This window comes from Staurois parvus, unplaced genomic scaffold, assembly GCF_062004578.1.
Source record: "Staurois parvus isolate SC_StPar_1 unplaced genomic scaffold, SC_StPar_1.0 ptg000175l, whole genome shotgun sequence".
Lineage (NCBI taxonomy): Eukaryota > Metazoa > Chordata > Amphibia > Anura > Ranidae > Staurois > Staurois parvus.
In genome coordinates, this window is record NW_028317971.1 from 9,253,984 (window position 1) to 9,274,131 (window position 20,148).

The following is a 20,148-nucleotide window of genomic DNA, read 5'->3' on the forward strand; positions in this document are numbered from 1 at the left end:
AGCCTAACCCTTATGAGGACTCTCAGGCAGAACAAACAGGGAATCAAGACTGTCGAAATGAAGTCGTAAACATCAGTTAACGTAGAACACTATCCAAGCAGTAATGCACATTTTCCTTAGAATTCTTAGGATTAGGACATAAAGCTAGTCTACATATCCATGTCCAGGATTCAGGTGGAACAAAGAAACCATCTTCGGTAGGAATGAAGGCCAGGGCCTCAAAGCCACCCTAACCTAATGAACCAGGAATGATTAATTGCAGGAAAGGGCAGCCAACACTGAAATCCTTCAAGCTTAGATAAACGAAAAGCTTCAATCTTGAGCACAAGGAGTGTCAAGGGAAATCTCTTACAAACGTTCAAAGGGAGAAAACTGCAAAACAAATAAGACTAAGCTAAAGATCCCACGGAGAGGAGGAGGGATGCACAATCCATGCGACACCCTACACAACGACTTTAAACAAAGAATGAGATGCAAAAAGGTCTCTGAAATTGTACGTCCAAGGTCAAGATATGCAACTTTATGGTGCTTATGAGATTGGGACTGGAGAAAAGCCAAAATGCACACCAAGACATACAGTCAGGGATGAAGCTTAGCAGCCTCATACCAGACATAAAAAAAAAGCCTTCAATGTACAATAGTACACCTTCCTGGTGGTAGACTATCCCCTTTGGACTTAAGCTTCAACAGCCATGTCAAAGACAGCAATCATAAAGCAGTATGGAAAATCAGACCCTGCGATAGCAAATCTACTTATCTGAAGAACCCACAGCTCGTCCAAGAGAATTACAATGTTTGCATACCTTTTTTTTTTTTTTTTTTATTAGCCAAGCAGGTGTAGTCAGAATCACTGAACGCTCATCATCTTTATCCTGTAGAACAGATAAGAAAGAAGCTGCAGTGGAGGGAAGGCATAGATCAGGGAAAAGTGACCTCAGAACATCTACAGCAAACGCTTCAGGATCCCTGCTTTGATACACAAACTTGTCCACTTTGTTGTTGAATCTAGACAGCAAAGGATCTGCATTAGACATCCCATACCAGGCAAATCTCTGCAAAAACATAGGGGTGAAGGACCCATTCTCCCAGCTTCCACTACTGATGGAAGTCCACCTGCCAACTTTCCACATTGGGAATGTGCATGGCATAATGTGCAGTGCTGTCCAAGACAAGATCAGGTTTGCTTGTTCCTGAAAAATACAACTTCTTGTCCCCTCCTTGATAGTTGACATATTCCATAGCTGTGTCATTGTCCAACTGCATCCTGACAGAACAGATCCCAAAAGCTAGACCAGCCAGTGTAGAATATCCAGCAGATTTGCTGAAAGCTCTAGAATGTTGATAGGCTACGTCTGCTCCTCGGACATTATCTGAATTAAAGGGTTCTCCAGATTACCTTCCCCTGACAGACAGGCTGGCATTTATCATCAAGACCTTTAGGTTTGTCAGAAGTTTGCAGTTTCCTACATCCACACGATTATCGACCATTGCAACCTGAACCTGACCCAGTCTTGAGGGTCAGATGCAATGGCAGCTCTAAGGATCTTTGTCCCATACAGACAGGCTATTGAGCTGCAAGGCTCTGGAGTGAAACTGGGCATAGGTAACATAAGAAAGCAGCTACCATCTTCCCCAGAACCTTCATGCAGGTGCAAATTACAGTGCCTTGAAAAAGTATTTATACCCTTTGAAATTTTCCACATTTTGTCACGTTACAACCAAAAACATAAATGTATTTTATTGGGATTTTATGTGATAGACCAACACAAAGTGGCACATAATTGTGAAGTGGAAGGAAAATTATAAATGTTTTTCAAAATTTTTTTACAAATAAATCTGAAAAGTGTGGCGTGCATTTGTATTCAGCCCCCCGGAGTCAATACTTTGTAGAACCACCTTTCACTGCAATTACAGCTGCAAGTCTTTTTGGGGATGTCTCTACCAGCTCTGCACATCTACAAGAAAATTTTGCCCAGTCTTCTTTGCAAAATAGCTCAAGCTCTGTCAGATTGGATGGAGAGCATCTCTGAACAGCAATTTTCAAGTCTTGCCACAGATTCTCAATTGGATTTAGGTCTGGACTTTGACTGGGCCCTTCTAAAACACATGAATATGCTTTGATCTAAACCATTCCATTGTAGCTCTGGCTGTATGTTAAGGGTCGTTGTCCTGCTGGAAGGTGAACCTCTGCCCCAGTCTCAAGTCTTTTTCAGACTGCAGCAGGTTTTCTTCCAAGATTGCCTGTATTTGGCTCCATCCATCTTCCCATAAACGCTGACCAGTTTCCATGTCCCTGCTGAAGAAAATCATCCCCACAACATGATGCTGCAACCACGTTTAGCAGTGGGGATGGTGTGTTAATGGTGATTTTGCTTTTAGGCCAAAAAGTTCAATTTTGGTCTCATCTGACCAGAGCACCTTCTTCCACATTTGCGGTGTCCCTCACATGGCTTCTCACAAACGGGACTTCTTATGGCTCTCTTTCAACGATGGTTTTCTTCTTGCCACTCTTCCATAATGGCCAGGTTTGTGGAGTGCACAACTAATAGTTGTCCTGTGGACAGATTCTCCCACCTGAGCTGTGAATCTCTGCAGCTCCTCCAGATACCATGGGCCTCTTGGCTGCTTCTCCGATTAATGCTCTCCTTGTCTGGCCTGGCAGTCGTACCATACTCTTTCCATTTTCTGATGATGGATTGAACAGTCCTCCATGAGGTTCAAAGCTTGGGATATTTTTTTTTTTATATAACCCAACTCTGCTTTAAACTTTTCCACAACTTTATCCCCGACCTGTCTGGCATGTTCCTTGGCCTTCACGTTGCTTTTGTTCACTAATATTCTCAAACAAAGAACAGCTGTATTTATACTGAGATTAAATTACACACAAATGGACTATATACTAATCAGGTGACTTCTGAAGGCACTTGGTTCCACTAGATTTTAGTTAGGGGTATCAGAGTAAAGGGGGCTGAATACAAATGCCCGCCACACTTTTCAGATATTTGTAAACAATAATGTTGAAAACCATTTATCATTTTCCTTCCACTTCACAATTATGTGCCACTTTGTGTTTGTCTATCACATAAAAACCTAATAAAATACATTTACTTTTTGGTTGTAACCTGACACAATGTGGAAAATTTCAAGGGGTATGAAAACATTTTCAAGGCACTGTAAAAGACTTTCCAAAAACCTCAGGGACTCCACCTGACCTCAAAGAAACATGCATTTCTCCTGCAGCAGTAGTACCTTCATCCACGTCACGTGGAGTCCTAGACCTAAGTACTCCAGACATTGTTGGAACCAAGGCAGATTTCTTAAGGCTCAGTACCTAACCAAACCTATCCAGGACTTGTATAGTCTTCTGGATATTTGATATCAGTTTCTCAGCAGATTGCTTCCTAAGAAGCAGATCATTTAGGTACCCCACAATGGGGATACCTGGTCAACCCCAGCACTGGAGTCAACACTTTGATAAACACTCTTGGGGCAGTGGACAAGCTGAAAAGCAACACCACAAACTGATAATAGCAATCTTCCACTGTGAAATGCAGAAATAGTCAGCGAGTTCTGAAAGAATATGTAAGCATTCTTGAATCCACTGATGCCAGAAGCCCTCCGATGCAGTGAAACAATTAACGACTAGGTGGACTTCATTCTGAATTTTTGTACTTTCAGGAACCTGACGAGACCTCCTGCATGTAGTCATCTATGTATGGTCTAAACAAGAGTTTTCCCTTAAAGGGTAGCCTCTTAATTTGTATCAGGCAAAGTTCCATCGACAAACACTTTCTTGTTCAAGTAGGAAATAGCTGGGTCAGCAGCTGGAGAACCATGTTTCTTGTAGAATTCCTCCTCCATAGGGTACTGGTGAGCAAAATGCTTCAGAAGTGAAAACACTTTCTCTGGGTGAACCCAGATGGGGATAAAACACTTCTTGTGAGGGTGCACTAGAAAGGACCTGGGAATTGACATCCGCAGGGATCCAAAACTAGTGACTTTAGGGGTAGAGAATTCAGTTGGTGGAAGCTTAAGGTTATGCATACCACATCAGCCAGAAACCCCACCATGGTCTTCTGTGTCTAAGACAGCCCTGAACTCCGTAATTCCCCCTGGGAGGAGTACTTGTCTACAGAAGATTCCTCATCCTGATGAATTTCCTCCAACATCTCATCCTCCCTAAAAAGAATAGGACAGTGAGAGCATTCACATTTGCATCACAGGCATTCCAAGCCAGTGAGAACCCTTGAGCTGGTCACATAGTCCAGACATGGCTAACAGTGGAAATACCAGAAAAGGGCAGGAATTAAGAGTTAAGCTAACCCTTTGGGAGCCATTGCAGGCAAACTTTGCAGGGGGTCCTTCCTACCTGAAACAAGATTTTGAAGTCCATGTCATTGTCGGGCTCCCCAGCTCTCTGCCTGCTTGAAGCCATGGCTTGCTGAGAGATAAAAGCAGACTGTAAACCAGAGGGAAGCAGCTACCCAGTAGAGAGGGGTGTAGCGGGGGGAGCTGCTACATTGTTCCACAGGTCAGAGGTACTCACCACTTAAGCTGCAGGGCCAGCTTCACCTACTCACAGAGGGGGCTCCCTGCAGGGCCATTAGGGACTCGAGTTCACCTCCCTGCCAGTGAGTTCACAAGATGATTTGTACCTCAAAGATTGTGGCCAACAGGATCCAATGAACAGCAGACATTACAGACCATCCCCGTTCTTGAATGCAGGATCTAGGTAGTCTCTTGGCCTGTGGGCCATAGCAAATGATCCAGATAAAGCCCATGAAACAGCTTCAGAGAGTCAATAGCTAAAAAACCTGAGTCTTAGCTGAGCTGAGAGGGGACTCCTGCCTTTTCGGCCAGTGTCCATTCATCTGGAGGTGGCAGCATAACCCAAGTAGTCATGAATATCAACTCCTCGCTGTCCTGCGATGTACGATTAAGAAAAGGGATCCTGATAAAAGCAGAAACAAGGTATAGTGGAAGTGGGTTTGCTCCTCTTAAAGAGAAGATGTCCATTCTACCAAGACATGAACATAAAACTGAAACATGATAGGAGTGGGAGGGATTATATCTGGCTAACAGCTTTGTTTGCTAGTGTGCAGTCCCTTGAGAAGCAGTAGTATATTCCCATGAGGAACATTAACTTTTATTACAGCTTATTTCTCTATCACTAGACTTAACAGGCAGTTACCTTTTGCAGTGCAGAGGGAGGGGACTGCAAGTTTTTTTTTTTTACAAACTATCCTGGAGTTCACTTTTTTTTAGCACATGAGCCTCCTTGTTGGTGCAGTTTTAAACTGTACCTTGTCCATGCTACAGAGCAATCTTATGGAGCAATAAGTACCCCTGCCAGTGCAAAATGATCTGTCCCAACCTCTAACTTTTGCTCAACAGCCTGGCCTGTTAATGTTAACTGGTAAACAGATCAATTTGCAGGGACACCAAGTAATAAACAATTTTGCAGGGGGGCTCTCGGAAAAAAAAATTCTATGTTAATGCTATAAAAAGGACATTCAAATGGTTAAAGTGAATATATATAGCCATTCATTTTTAATTTTGGAAAGAGCAGGGTTAAAACCACCTGCCAGTATTTTTCTTTTCTTTGCCATGTGTCCCTTCACTTACGCAATAGGAAGAGGAAACCTCCCAAAGTAAGCGTGTGTGTGGAGATTCCCTCTCACCTCTAGTTCTGGAGGACAGCTCTAAAAATGTTGGCTTTCACCCTATTTGTCACCAGGACAACCCTTCCTCACTATATCAACGACTAAAAAAATGTTTTGTCTAGACCAGGGGTAGGCAACCTGTGGCTCTCTAGCTGTTGAACTACATTTCCCATGAGACATTGAAACATTACAAAACTGACAGTTACAGCTATGACTTGCAGAGGCATAATGGAACTTGTAGTCCTGCAACAGCTGGAGAGCCGCAGGTTGCCTACCCCTGGTCTAGACATACACTAACAGACCATCATAAGTCATGTAACTTGATTTTGCCACCAGTTACACTTAAAAGTCACAAAAAAATACACCTGACAGCAGATTTATTTGATAGCATTTTATTCATGTTTAAGATTACAGATTCCTTATTGCTGATCTAATACAATCACTCATACGTTAAAAAATGTAAAAGACTCTTGGAGACTGCTTTTCTGAACACTGCATTTTCATACTGCAGTACAGGTCAATAAATACATACTGTCCAACACCTCCGATGCTGGTGATAAAGTCTACAGTGGATTGTGCATTGCAGGCTTGACCAACAGCATTAGTTGTATACTATCAGTGAGCAATGGGTTCAATTTTACTTTAAATGTACAGTTTGCTGGTATCTTATATCCAGCTAGTTTGGAAGGATCTCGTTCATTCTTATCTATACAGAGAAATGTAAATTACTGAAACAAGACATTGCTGATTAAGAAAAGCTGGAGCTGTTAACAGACTGCAATTTTTTAATGAAAATCTGGGAGTGTATGTCCACGATAGAGGCTTCAGGGTTGACGAACTAGCTTAGAATATATGTGCTTGTTAAATAAGGTAGAGCAAGGAATAAACTATATGTAAAATTGTGTAACCATTAGCAACCAGATGATTTTAGTTTAGTGTTCGCAAATACTCTGACTAGGGTTACTGCATTTTACACATTGCTCCTTGCATTGCTGAAAAATGTGGCAGTGAAGCAGCTTGCCCTGGGCTGAACCAAAATTACACCAACTTGTTCTGTGAATCGTAGATTTAGCCACAGTTACGTATTACCAAATCTAGATTTGGTCATGTGTAGCTTTGCTTTGCCAAAATGTGAGAATACACCAGAGTCAGGCCAAGCTGTTTAACCTGCTAGTAAAAATGCCAGATGCCTCAGTGATCACACTTGGAGATAGTCATTGGATTGACTGAATTAACCACCTACAGTGTGTAATATATTATATATATTGATTTAGTCCAGCAGCTGTCTCCACTGCCAGTGTTGCTTACAAGAACTGCTGCTTACAGAATAGTGATCGTGAGAGAACATCTGATGTACTGCTGATAAAGCACCTCAGATGAAAAACACTGATTTCAAGGGGATTATCAACAGGATGTCAAATCACCAACAGCTTTAGAAATTCATTTTTTTTTTAACCTCTACCACTGTGGTACAAGCACCAGATACAAAACAAACGTCCCATTTCTCCGCATAGCAAAAAAGGCAAAATTTAGAGACAGACCTTCTAGCAGGTTTTAAAGAAGAAAATAATTGCACACTTTCACAAGTATATTATGTGTGTATATATAGGACAAATATATACAGCCATGCTGTAAATGTTTGAGTATATACACACACATGTACTGAGGCAATGTTCTCCTCTGCACAGCACAAGATCACAACACAGTTCAAGATACAGTGGTTATTTAGCAGCAGTAGCAGAATACCGCAATATGCAGTAAAAAAAAAAAACAAAAAAAAACAAAACTTGCTGGATCTGTATACATTTAAAAACAAAATTAAGTAGTCGGAAAACAGAAGTAATCAAAATCCAGATCAAATAAATGTATTTAAATGTTCTGGCGATAGAAGATCAAAGATTAAAATTTAAGTTATTTAAAAGTTTAGGGAAAACTCAAGAAGTTCAATTTAAAGCTGGCCATAGACTGGTAGTTTTTTTTTTTTTCACTCTGCCAGCAGGTGGAATGAAAAAACGAACAAATACCTCCATTCCCACAAAGAGGAGCATGGGTAGATTCCTTTCCCCAAAGCAGGACTTTGTATTCTGACAGTGCAAGTGCAGCTGTCAGACTACATTGATCAGGGCCCACTGATCAAATGTTATCCAGCATGTCCCTTTGGCACAAGTCAACCAAACAACTGCCTTCTGTCCAGCAGGGACAGCCACACACTGATCAAACCATCCAAATTTCAATCAGCCTATGGCCAGGTTAAAGGATAAGTTCACCTTTTGTAACATGTAGATGCTACACCCATATTCAGGATGTAACATAACATGTTAAGAACAGACCAGCGGCTGCACCCCCCCCCCCCTCAATCCCCTGTTGGGGCAGCAAGAGGGGGATCCTCTCCCCCACTAGGTTTCACAATTTAAAAAAAACAAAAAAAAAACAAAACACGTGGCTGTGTGGGGCTCCTCACACCTGGCCGTGTCACTCATTCACAGTGTTCTGGGAATGAGAAAACTACAAGTTAAAAGAGCCTTTGCAACTGTCGGCTTGTAGTTCTCAAAGAACTACCATGACACTGGAGCGCTGTGTAGTTCATGGAGTCTTCCTATCAGAGTTTATCTGCTTGCGCATACGATGTATGGGCACACAAATACACTGACTGGTCTGCATGGCACCAGCGGTCGCTGGTGCAATGTTATAGAGGCTCCAGAAAATAAAATGCAATTTTTGTTTTTACCTGAAAAATGACTTGCATTATTTTTTGTTAAAAGGTGAACGTGAAATGGCTATTAAAAGAAACAGCTGTTTACTGGATCTTGCACTGGTGGCTCTTGGAGAAGGTATCTGGGATTCACAGCTTAATCAGGGAATGTAAATAGCCTATGGGCATGACACAGCCCTTGGACTGTGGGTACAGGAAAGAAAAAGAAAAAAATAAGTCAACTATAGGCTCTCTGAAGCATCTGTACCCCAAATTACGTTTTGGGTGTCTCTAGAAAATGTTTTTCAATGTTTTTTAAGTGCATCATCATTGCAATGCCCTTTTTTTATGTAGGTGTCAATATACACAGAGTACCCCAGTGACACTCCTTTTACTGGCTGGTGTGCACTTACATATTTTGCATGTTTGTGCATATAACATTAACAAGCATGGACAAAAAAAAAAAAAAAAAAAAAAAGCAGCACAGTAGCAATCTGCACAATGAAGCATTCCGAATATAAATCAGAAAAGCCATGGCACAGAATCAAGAAGTTTTACACACGGCAAACACTGGAGTCCTCCTTTTCTGCTTTCATAGAAAACTTATAAAGAGTGAATGAAGAAAACGCCTGTGTCCATAAGCCCAAACAACTCTGATTTAATGCACAAAATCAGTGAGATGTAAAACGCTTCTTAACATTAATTACCAGAAGCTTGGGATTAAACACTGCCATGATGTATACAGAAGTGACTGGACAAGTTAGCATGTGAATGCAGCTTTACCTACTAGTACTGGAATACACTGGTGGTTTTTTTTCAATTGCAGCAACATGTAGTTTGTACTTCTGTTACCCTACTTTAAGCCTAATACAGTTATTCATTTTACATGGCAGCAATGGAATTAACAGGCTTGCTCTGCTGTAGAGTTCAAGTACTAGAACAATGAATCAATGAGAGGAAAAGAAAACAAAACAAAAACAAAAAAGTGTCCTTCATGTATTAATAAAAAGGTCTTAACTATGCAAATCAAAACTTTATACAATTAATATTTTTTCACTGGTGACATTGACAAGTGCCTAAGGCCTCATGCACACTGCATCTAGCCCCGGTACACAACACTCCAGTATTTAGGTGCAGGTGGAAGGAACAGGCACACCATCCAGCCCTGCTGCCAGGCAGTGTGAAAAACTCAGGGCCTGAAAGCTGCTGCAGCTAGATGGTGTATGTAATATTACAAATGTTTAGAGCAGGAAGCACTGCAAGCAGTCTGCGCTCCAAGCCTTCATCCCTGCTGCCGCCAGTAAGGCTGGATGGTGTACCTGTACCTACGCCTGCAAACACCGAATTCTCATTCAACCAGGGCTAATACCCAGTGTGTGCCCATGAGGTCTTAGGGTCTTCTCTGCAATTTTAAACAGCACATACCCTACTGAGTCTCAGAACAGCTTCAGTTGACACCAAACTTACACAATGCAGACTGATTTCCTGTATAATCAAACACATACTAAAAAAATGTGTTTTATACAGCACCAATTTCATTGTTGGACATTTTCATGAATATTAATAAGTAACATTGCACTTACAAAATGTTTCAGATTTTCTGTGCACCACAGGTACACTAAAAAAGTGGCACTGCAGTGCAGCACCCAGTACGATGGAGCAGCATGTTTTATATAAACCCTCTCATTGATTCATCCTTATTAATGGAATACAAAGCTGAAAACCTTGGTTTAAAAAGAAAAAAAAAAAAAAAAAGCAGTGCAGTTAGGGTGTGAAGATAATGCAGTGGGGGTACAAGCATAGACAAAACCAGCTTTTGGATGTCGATCTTAGATGGCTGCTAGCAGCAATCACAGTTTAGTGAATGACCATTTAGTGTCCTATTGTTTTGGAGTTATTACAGCAGCTTAATAGGAACATTAATTGACACAAGAGGGGAAAAACAAAAACTATCACTATTAAAAACCACAATAAAATAGATTTAAGTCACTTTTACATGTTTCATTAAGACATCCACGCTTTGCATCCTTCAGTTAAATCAATATTAAAAGAAATAAAAATGCAAGTTAATGCAAAATAAATTCATTTTTAAATTCAGATTTCATGCTAGTTAACTTGTTCCCCTTCCCACGTGCTGCTGGGATAAGCAGTGTTAAGAGATTGCTATAAGCCTGTAAGTACAGCATGACTGGGGGGTAACTGCTACAGTCTTACAGGCACAGCTCCCCCCATAACCCAGCAAACTGTGGGCTAGCACAGAGAGCAGGTCAAGTCTATTCTAGGCGGCTTTTCTGTAATAAATAAAATGTTTACTAATATGGCAGAGAGTCCAGTTCTTGACATAAGAGCTGGCTGTACAGTGGCTGTGAAAAGCTTTATTTTCTTAGATTTATTCCAGATTTCCCCCTTTTTCCAATAGCTCCTTGATTGCAGAATTCACATAAACTCAATACCTAAAAAGGGAAAAACAAATTTTGAGTTAAAAGGCGAGTGGAGTTATACAGTGGGGCAAAAAAGTATTTAGTCAGCCTCCAATTGTGCAAGTTCTCCCACTTAAAAAGATGAGAGAGACCTGTAATTGGAATCATAAGTAGACCTCAACTATGAGAGACAAAATGAGAGAAAAAATCCAGACAATCACATTGGCCGATTTGGAAAGAATTTATTTGCAAATTATGGTGGAAAATAAGTATTTGGTCACCTACAAACAAGCAAGATTTCTGACTCTCACAGACCTGTACCTTCTTCTTTAAGAGGCTCCTCTGTCCTGCACTCATTACCTGTATCAATGGCACCTGTTTGAACTTGTTATCAGTATAAAAGACACATGTCCACAACCTCAAACAGTCACACTCCGAACTCCACTATGGTGAAGACCAAAGAGCTGTCGATGGACACCAGAAACAAAATTGTAGACCTGCACCAGGCTGGGAAGACAATCTGCAATAGGCAAGCAGCTTGGTGTGAACAAATCAACTGTGGGAGCAATAATTAGAAAATGGAAGACATACTGTATAAGACCACTGATAATCTCCCTCGATCTGGGGCTCCACGCAAGATCTCACCCCGTGGGCTCAAGATGATCACAAGAACAGTGAGCAAAAATCCCAGGACCACACGGGGGGACCTAGTGAATGACCTGCAGAGAGCTGGGACCAACGTAACAAAGGCTACCATCAGTAACACACTACACCGCCAGGGACTCAGATCCTGCAGTGCCAGACGTGTCCCCCTGCTTAAGCCAGTACATGTCCGGGCCCGTCTGAAGTTTGCTAGAGAGCATTTGGATGATCCAGAAGAGGATTGGGAGAATGTCATATGGTCAGATGAAACCAAAATAGAACTGTTTGGTAGAAACACAACTCGTCGTGTTTGGAGGAGAGAGAATGCGGAGTTACATCCAAAGAACACCATACCTACTGTGAAGCATGGGGGTGGCAACATCATGCTTTGGGGCTGTTTGTCCGCAAAGGGACCAGGACGACTGATCCATGTACAGGACAGAATGAATGGGGCCATGTATAGTGAGATTTTGAGTGCAAACCTCCTTCCATCAGCAAGGGCATTGAAGATGAAACATGGCTGGGCCTTCTAACATGACAATGGTCCCAAACATACCGCCCGGGCAATGAAGGAGTGGCTTCGTAAGAAGCATTTCAAGGTCCTGGAGTGGCCTAGCCTGTCTCCAGATCTCAACCCCATAGAAAACATTTGGAGGGAGTTGAAAGTCCGTGTTGCCCAGCGACAGCCCCAAAACATCACTGCTCTAGAGGAGATCTGCATGGAGGAATGGGCCAACATACCAGCAACAGTGTGTGCCAACCTTGTGAAGACTTACAGGAAACGTTTGACCTCTGTCATTGCCAACAAAGGATATATAACAAAGTATTGAGATGAACTTTTGATATTGACCAAATACTTATTTTCCACCATAATTTGCAAATAAATTCTTTCCAAATCAGCCAATGTGATTGTCTGGATTTTTTTTCTCATTTTGTCTCTCATAGTTGAGGTCTACCTATGATGCCAATTACAGGCCTCTCTCATCTTTTTAAGTGGGAGAACTTGCACAATTGGTGGCTGACTAAATACTTTTTTGCCCCACTGTATATGGAGTTTCATTAATGTGATATTAAAGGCTCATTTTTTTTTATTACATGAAAATATGTTATACCTACCTGCTCTGTGCAATGGTTTTGCACAGAGCAGCCATGATCCTTTTTTTCAGGATTCCTGCTGCTGCTCCCCCTGCCAAGTGCCCCCCATAAGAAGCTGCTTCTTATGGAGGCGCTTGTGCGGGCTTACTGGGTTGAGATTGGGCACAGGTAAGTATTTGGGGGGAGCTGCACTTAGGTTTTACCTAAGATATAAAGGCATTAACAAGCAGTAAACACATTTAAAAACCAGAGTTCAGACACCTCTGTAGCTTCATGCACCGTGGAGTTATTCAATAACAAACTTTGCAGAACAGGACCCTATGATGTCTTCAAGCAACGAATAAGAAGAGTGGGCACCAAGTAAGCAGAACTGTGCCAACAGACCCACATTGTAGCCTAAAGCTGCATTTACAGAAGAATGGACATCCACCTGGTAGAATTGAGAAGGTATGAACAAAGGATCAGGTAGCAGGCTTAAAAAGCTGGTAAACAGTGGCTTGATGTTGGACTGCCCAGGATAACACCCACTGATCTGGTGGAGCGAGCACGTAAAAGAGCAAGAGGACTTTCGCCCTTTAGAGCTTTGGTGATGGGTTGTCTTACCCATCTAGCAATTGTGGACTTTGAAGCAGGATGTCCCTCAACGGTCCTGAGGGTATTATGAATAGGGAGTCAGTCTCCCGGATAGAAGCTGTTGCTTTAAGGTAGACTTTGATGTCTCTGACTACATTCAGTCAGTGAAGAGCAACTTCTTTTGGGTGCTTTGAAGTAAGGCACATGGAGGGAAGAAGAAAACCAACATCAGGGTACTGAGGTCAGTATCAGATGACAATCACTTTATTAAAATAAGCAGCACACTTACATTGAAGTTAGCATGAAACAGCATGGAGAGGGAACATTGAGACCAAGCAGCTGTGATAAGTGAGGTTGTATGCATCTCTCAGCAAACAGACGAGTGATGACAGGGAGCCAGCAAGCTCAAGGTATGGATAGTAGCAGCAGTATTCTCAGCTGCACACAAAGATGACAGCTGTCAAATTGTCTGGTTGATGTCGGGAGGGGGCATGCATGATGCTTTTCCAGGGATTTCGCCTTTTTTTTCCCCAAATTGAACCCCTGTCCTTTCAGAGTACTTAAGGCCAAATTCTAGTCAAGGCCTGATTGTAATAAGGCCACAATGCAAGGCACCAAGTAATCTGACTGAATTGCCTAGGTTCACACTACTTGCTTTCAGCCAGTAGGGAATAACAAGACTCAGAGACCTCTCTATTTAGACCTGGAGCCATGTCAATAAAGCCAGAAACAGAGAAAGAGGATAGAGGAGGGCCCTGAGACAACAGATCTGGCTGGTTGGAGAGAAGCCAGGGGTCGTCTGATGCAAGTCTCAGTAGATCTGTGTACCAGGTTGGGCGCAATGAGATTAACATTCTTCCTCTTTTGTTTATTTTTAGTTATTACAGGTACTTCGATAACCCGGTCAATTTACGCAGCGCTTTACATATATTTTGTACATTCACATCAGGTCCTGCCCTCAAGAAGCTTACAATCTAAAAGTACTCAACTTGCATTCATACATACCAGGGATGCATCGATATCCTTTTTTGATCAGTGAGTACGAGTACCAATATTTTTGGTCAAGTACTCGCCAACACAGAGTACCAATACTTTGTGGTGTGATTTGCGTCCATACAAAATATAGGGACGCAAATTCCACTGCAAAGAATAGTATGCGATTTGAACAGGTATGCAATTTTTGTCCAAACCCCATGCGATTTTCCTACTGCTCTTGACTATGGGTTCGCACAGGAGCGGTGCGGGAAACTTCCCTGCACTGATCCCATGCTGTCACAGAAGGAAAAGCCGCTTCGCAAGTCTGGAGATTTAAAATCCCTCACGGCTGTCTCTCCTCACCATGCAGAGATGACGTCACGGTGCTGACCAATAAGAAGCTGTCTAGCCCAGGGGTGGGCAAACTTTTTGACTTGAGGGCCGCAATGGGTTCATATATTGGACCCGGGGGCCGGACCAAGAGTAGATGAATGATGTGTATGTGTCATCCATAGTAAGTATAGTAATATTCCCCCATAGTAAGCATAGTAATTAATCCCCCATAGTAATTCATCCCCCATATAGTAATTCATCCCCCCTATAGTAATTCATTCCCCATAGTAATTCATTCCCCATAGTAATTCATTCCCCATAGTAATTCATTCCCCATAGTATTCATTCCCCATAGTAATTCATTCCCCATATAGTAATTCATCCCCCATAGTAATTCATCCCCCATATTAAGTCCCCAAGTCCCCCCTGTGTCAATTCACTTACCTTTGCTCCGCGCGTTCCTCTCGCCGTGTTCCCGCGCCGTTCCGGTGTAGCATGAAAATCTGTCTCCTATGAGGATCTGTCCCCCTCGACGTATCTGCACATGTGCCAGTTTCAGGCATCAAGGCAAGCTAAGACGCAACTTCAGGTATCCGGAGTGTCGCACTTCCGGTGTGGGACGCCATTTTCCTGGTTATCAGGAAGTATTATCAAAGGTTTGCAGTTTGCCCATCTAGGGACGGTATTGCCGCTGTACAACCGAATGTGAGTTACTTTTTGGCTATATGTTATTAAACCCTTACATATTGGAAATACTACACTATGGAGGATCTGTTTTTTCACTCACTAATTCTGTGAGAGAGAGTTTGCAGACAATCGCTGGTGAGGAGCCTGTGAGGCATAACAGTGAAGGAGTGGAGGAGGCCTGATAGGAGGAATATCAGAAAGGTGCCAAACCAGGATTTTTGAGGATCCAGGGTGATCCTAAAGGCTTGTGGGCCCCTAGGGGTCACAGGAAGGAGGTGAGCAGGCATTGCAGCCGAAGTGGAAAGAAGTGTGTTGGTTCACGAGTGGCACTATTTATATATAAACACTGTGCATGTTTATAGAGAACACTTGGAATAGACGGATTTGGATTTGAACATTGGACATTGAATGAAGTTGAAGTGGCACTATCACTCGATATTGATTTATTTATTTATTTTTTTTTTTGAAGTGGCACCATCACAATATATTTTTTATGGAATATGAGTATATTGCTTTATTTGTAATAGAGTGATATTTACAAGGGTATTTAGTGGTCTAAGAGCACTGAGAGGATCACAGCACTTATCACAGTATTTATTTATTATGTATTATTATTTATTATAGCGGTCCAGTCTTATTTGAATGTTTAGCGCTACACTAATTTATTTATAAATATCGGTGCATCCCTAACACATACACATACTAGGGACAACTTAGACAGGAGCCAATTAACCTACCAACATGTCTTTGGAGTATGGGTGGAGTACCCAGAAGAAGCCAACACAGGCACAGTGCGAACATGCAAACTCCAAGCAGGTAGTGTAGTGGCTGGAATTCAAACTGACAACCTTAGAGCTGCTAGGCGAGGCAGAAGTTCTAATCACTTAGCTACTGTGCTTTCCTCTATCTTTTTAAGCAGAGAAGGGAAAATTCACAATGGGGGAAAAGCACAGATTAGACAGAACAGGGACCAGGGAATTATCAGGGCATTTGAAGCTAGTGCTAGAAGATCACTGGTCCTGGCAACAAACAGAGGTAGCTTCTTGTTAAAACTAGAAGTTAGGATGTATACTTCTGAATTGTGCTGTGGATGTTTGCAAACAACGGTAACAGTATTAATTTAAGAGATGGTAGCCTACATAACTTGTGACCTGGATGCCCTGAGTTCTGAGGAAGGAGCGAAGGTGCTAGGACCTTGTGATTACCCTCGGCGCAGAAGATAGACTGAAGGCAGTGCAACAAACAGGAAATTTTACGCCACTGCAAAGCTCAGAATGTGCCAATGAGGCGGATAAATGGTGCTATGCAGTTAAGCATCTTGGATATCTATTGATGTCAGGCATTTCCCTTGTATCAGGGAGGCAATCGGTGACTCCATGAAAAATTCTGGATTTTTAAAAAAGGTATTAACGGATGGATTTTCAGTCCAGAATAGGACAAAACCCCTGAACAGGTCTGGATTAGAAGCTTGATGTACTGGCAAAGCTGCTCCCTGGGACAAGGGATGGTTTGCCTCTAAGTCACATACTTTCCCCCAGCAGGTCTTTTTGGAAGACTTGTGCCAAAAGAAAGGGCTGAACTTACACTTTGAAGTGGAATCCTGGGTAGAGAACTTAGGTGCCCCGTGTTTTGAGGTGGTAGAGGCTTCTGAGGAGTTTTGGAATCTTCCTATGTGGAAGTAAAACTTTACCTGCTGTAACTTCTTTGATAATTTAAGTCTTTGATAAAGTCAATGTGTTTCATGACACGTTCTAGGGCAGTGGTCGGCAAGCCGCGGCTCGCGAGCCACATGCGGCTCTTGTGTGCCGGGTGCCCGCTCCCCTCCCTCCTCTCGGGCGGCAGGGACTCTGCAGCGTGATCAAAAAAAAAAAAAACAGCCAGGGCAGCGCGCTCAAATGCAATGATTGGCCAGTCTCGCTGCCACTCACATCCTGATAGCCAGTGATTGGCTGTCAGGATGTGTGTAGGCGGGGCAGCGTGACGAACGTGAGAGGAGCTAGGCTCCTCTCACAGTCCGCCCTGAAGACCGGAACGGCGCTGCAACACGGCGAGAGGAACGCGCGGAGCAAAGGTAAGTGAATTGACACAGGGGGGACTTGGCTTACTACTTGCTACTTACTTACTACTACTATATGAGGGATGAATTAATATGGGGGATGAATTACTATAGGGGGGATGAATTACTATAGGGGGGATGTATTGCTATATGGGGGATGAATTGCTATATGGGGGATGAATTGCTATATGGGGGATGAATTGCTATATGGGGGATGAATTACCATATGGGGGATGAATTACCATATGGGGGATGAATTACCATATGGGGGATGAATTACCATATGGGGGATGAATTACCATATGGGGGATGAATTACTATATGGGGGATGAATTACCATATGGGGGATGAATTACCATATGGGGGATGAATTACTATATGGGGGATGAATTACTATATGGGGGATGAATTACTATAAAAACTTATTGAAACTAAAAACAGTGTACCATCCTATGTATTTTCAGTTTTAAAAATGTGGCTCTCAAAATAAATTTAAATCGTGGTTTTGGCGAGATTTGGCTCAGTTGAAAAAAAAGGTTGCCCACCACTGTTCTAGGGCATCCACACAAAACAGAATGAAAAGCAACTGAAGCAAGGTCCCGAAATACAAGATCCTCCTGGGTGTTCCTTGCCCTAGTCCAGTTAGCTGCAGTTTGATATACTGAAATTGCTTTGAAGCCTGGTTGCAGGGCTGAGCCTTCCAGAGTAAAGAAAGCTTTCAAAAGCATCTCAAGCTTTCTATCTGCAAAATGCTTGATGATACAGTTAGATATTTGAGAGAGTTGTACAGGCCAGGCCTTTAGCAGTGCAAATGCTCACCTTAGGTCTAGCCATGGCCGCCTTTTCCCTGGTTTCCACCATAGCTACAGATGAGAATGTTCCCTTGTGGGGTTCTAACAGAATACGGTGCAAAATATCGGTCCTGTAACGAATCATCTTGGCGAAAGGGCAAGAGGAAGCATCTTTTTCTCACGAGGGCTCTAGTCAGAAATGACGGTAAAGTCACACCAGATACCTTGGGGCTACTGTAGTAGCTAATTCCAGTGCTGCCCCAGTGCACAGGAGAGGTTGAAATGCCTTTTTTTCTTGCGTAGTCTGTATGCAGTGCTGTGTGCACTGGAAGGAAAAAAAAATACGGCATACAGTACTTTTTATTAGTGCAGTGGGTGCGACATGAACAATCAAATTACACCACTGCGGTGAATGTCACTTAAAACATTTCAAAGTTCTGTGAAAAAAAATGCTAACAGTGTGATGTGCTGGGAACACCACATGAGCAGTGCCCCCAAGAGCACACCAGTAGCTACGCATTCAGCACAGCTCACTGGTTTGAACAAGTTCTAAGAATGAATTATTGTGCTGTGCCTGCAGCTACAGGTCAGTGAATATTTGTTTTAAGGTCTGCCATGCGATGCAGTAAGTTCAACAATAATTTGTATTTCTGTATTTTCGATTAGCATACTGCAATGAATATGTAATCTGTTTAGTAACTAGCAAAGAGTCTTATAGCATTTTAACAATATTTTCAATTGTTTTGTAAAAATGAGGCCCAATAACACCAAAGCACATCATATCAGCAGTCTGATATTTTCTCTATAAGGTTTTTTTTTTAAAGCACGCTCCCTCTTGAGTGCACATACCTGTAGTAATTTGGTTTAAAAGGTCCATTCTTGTTCAGACCCAGGTACTTGGCCTGCTCATCTGATAGCTCAGTAAGGTGGGCATCAAAAGTGGGAAGATGAAGGCTGGCCACATATTCGTCTACAGGACAGAGATTCCATCCAGTTAGAGAAGAGACATAAAAATGAAATTCCACATTTTAAATTTTAAATTTATCAAGACACTCACCCATCTTTTTAGGCAACAGGTAGACATCCTGTTTATAGCGACCCTCAGGAGCATTATAGAGTTCAATCAGAGCAAGTGCCTAAGAAAAGACAGATTTATTTTCTTCAGCACTACAGAACAAACAATTATATAGCACTTCAGGAAAGGTCATTATCACCAGGCCTTACTCAAGAGCAGCTTACAATCAAACATCTACTCCTGTCATTCAAGCATGGCCATAAATGGAAAGGGCAGATACCAGTTAACCTACAAGCATGTTTCTGGATTGTGGGAAGAAGCAAGAGCACCCAGAGCAAACCCATGCACTCACAAGCAAAGAATCCATTAACGGTGAAAGTAGAAATTATCCTTCTATTTCCCAGAAAAATTCTGCAAAATTCTTGGTAGTGTTGTATGAAGACTGCAATGGCAGTAGACAGAACTAACATAACTCTGGTCGAATGAGGCAAAGTTTAACTCAACGCGACTATAGAAGAACATCTTTCTAAACCCTTCTGTAATGGGCTTTATAGTAGCCAACAGAAGTGACAGGTGACCTCACCAATCTGCCCACTCTTTCTCTTCTTGTGCATTCTAAAAAAAAATCTAGGCTCCTACTTCTAATCCCTGTTATCCCCCCAGTCTTGGAGGTACTTTACTGGAGAAAAATAAAAATTGAAGTCATTATAAAAATTAAGGTACATAATCAAGTAGCAGCTTTTTTCAAGCTGATCTCCATCTCCAGCTTTTTGTGTTTTTTATAGTTTGTTTGGACCAAACTTTTTACTTTACTAAGAGATGCAGCGGCTGTGTGCGGCATATAAAATGTATTTAGCTTCAGCAGCATACAGCGCTCTGTTTCAGCAAAAATCAAGTTGGTCTGAGCGCTGCTCAGCCATTCACAGGAAGCTTTGTATTTTTTAAATGAATACAAAGCTTCCTCTGATTGGCTGAGGCATAAATTATATCTTCCATCCGCTTCTCTGCTTCAGTGAATCAGAGGAAGCTTTGTATTCATACAGAAAATACAAAGCTTCCAGTGAATGGCTAGGCAGTGCTCAGACTGACTTTATTTTGATCTGAGTGCAGGATGGGAAGCTCCCTTCCCCCTGCCAGAGCACTATATACTGTGTGTAGCTGATGCAATATACAGCTTATGCAGCACATACAGACACTGCTTCTTTT

At 42.2% G+C, this 20,148-nt stretch overlaps 1 protein-coding gene across 10 annotated transcripts in view; it reads right to left on the reverse strand.

The window, feature by feature from the left end:
• Positions 1 to 6,039: 6,039 nt before the first annotated feature.
• The window catches only part of AHCYL2 (adenosylhomocysteinase like 2), a 168,215-nt gene continuing 154,106 nt past the window's right edge, over positions 6,040 to 20,148 (reverse strand). For all 10 annotated transcript variants that reach the window (XM_089676928.1, XM_089676929.1, XM_089676927.1 and 7 more), the window contains 3 exons: positions 18,985 to 19,063; positions 18,777 to 18,897; positions 6,040 to 10,808 (listed from right to left, as the gene is read on the reverse strand). In XM_089676928.1, coding sequence (XP_089533054.1) covers positions 10,802 to 10,808; positions 18,777 to 18,897; positions 18,985 to 19,063 — 207 coding nt within the window. In that variant the 3' untranslated portion in view covers positions 6,040 to 10,801. The remainder of the gene's footprint in view (positions 10,809 to 18,776; positions 18,898 to 18,984; positions 19,064 to 20,148) is intronic.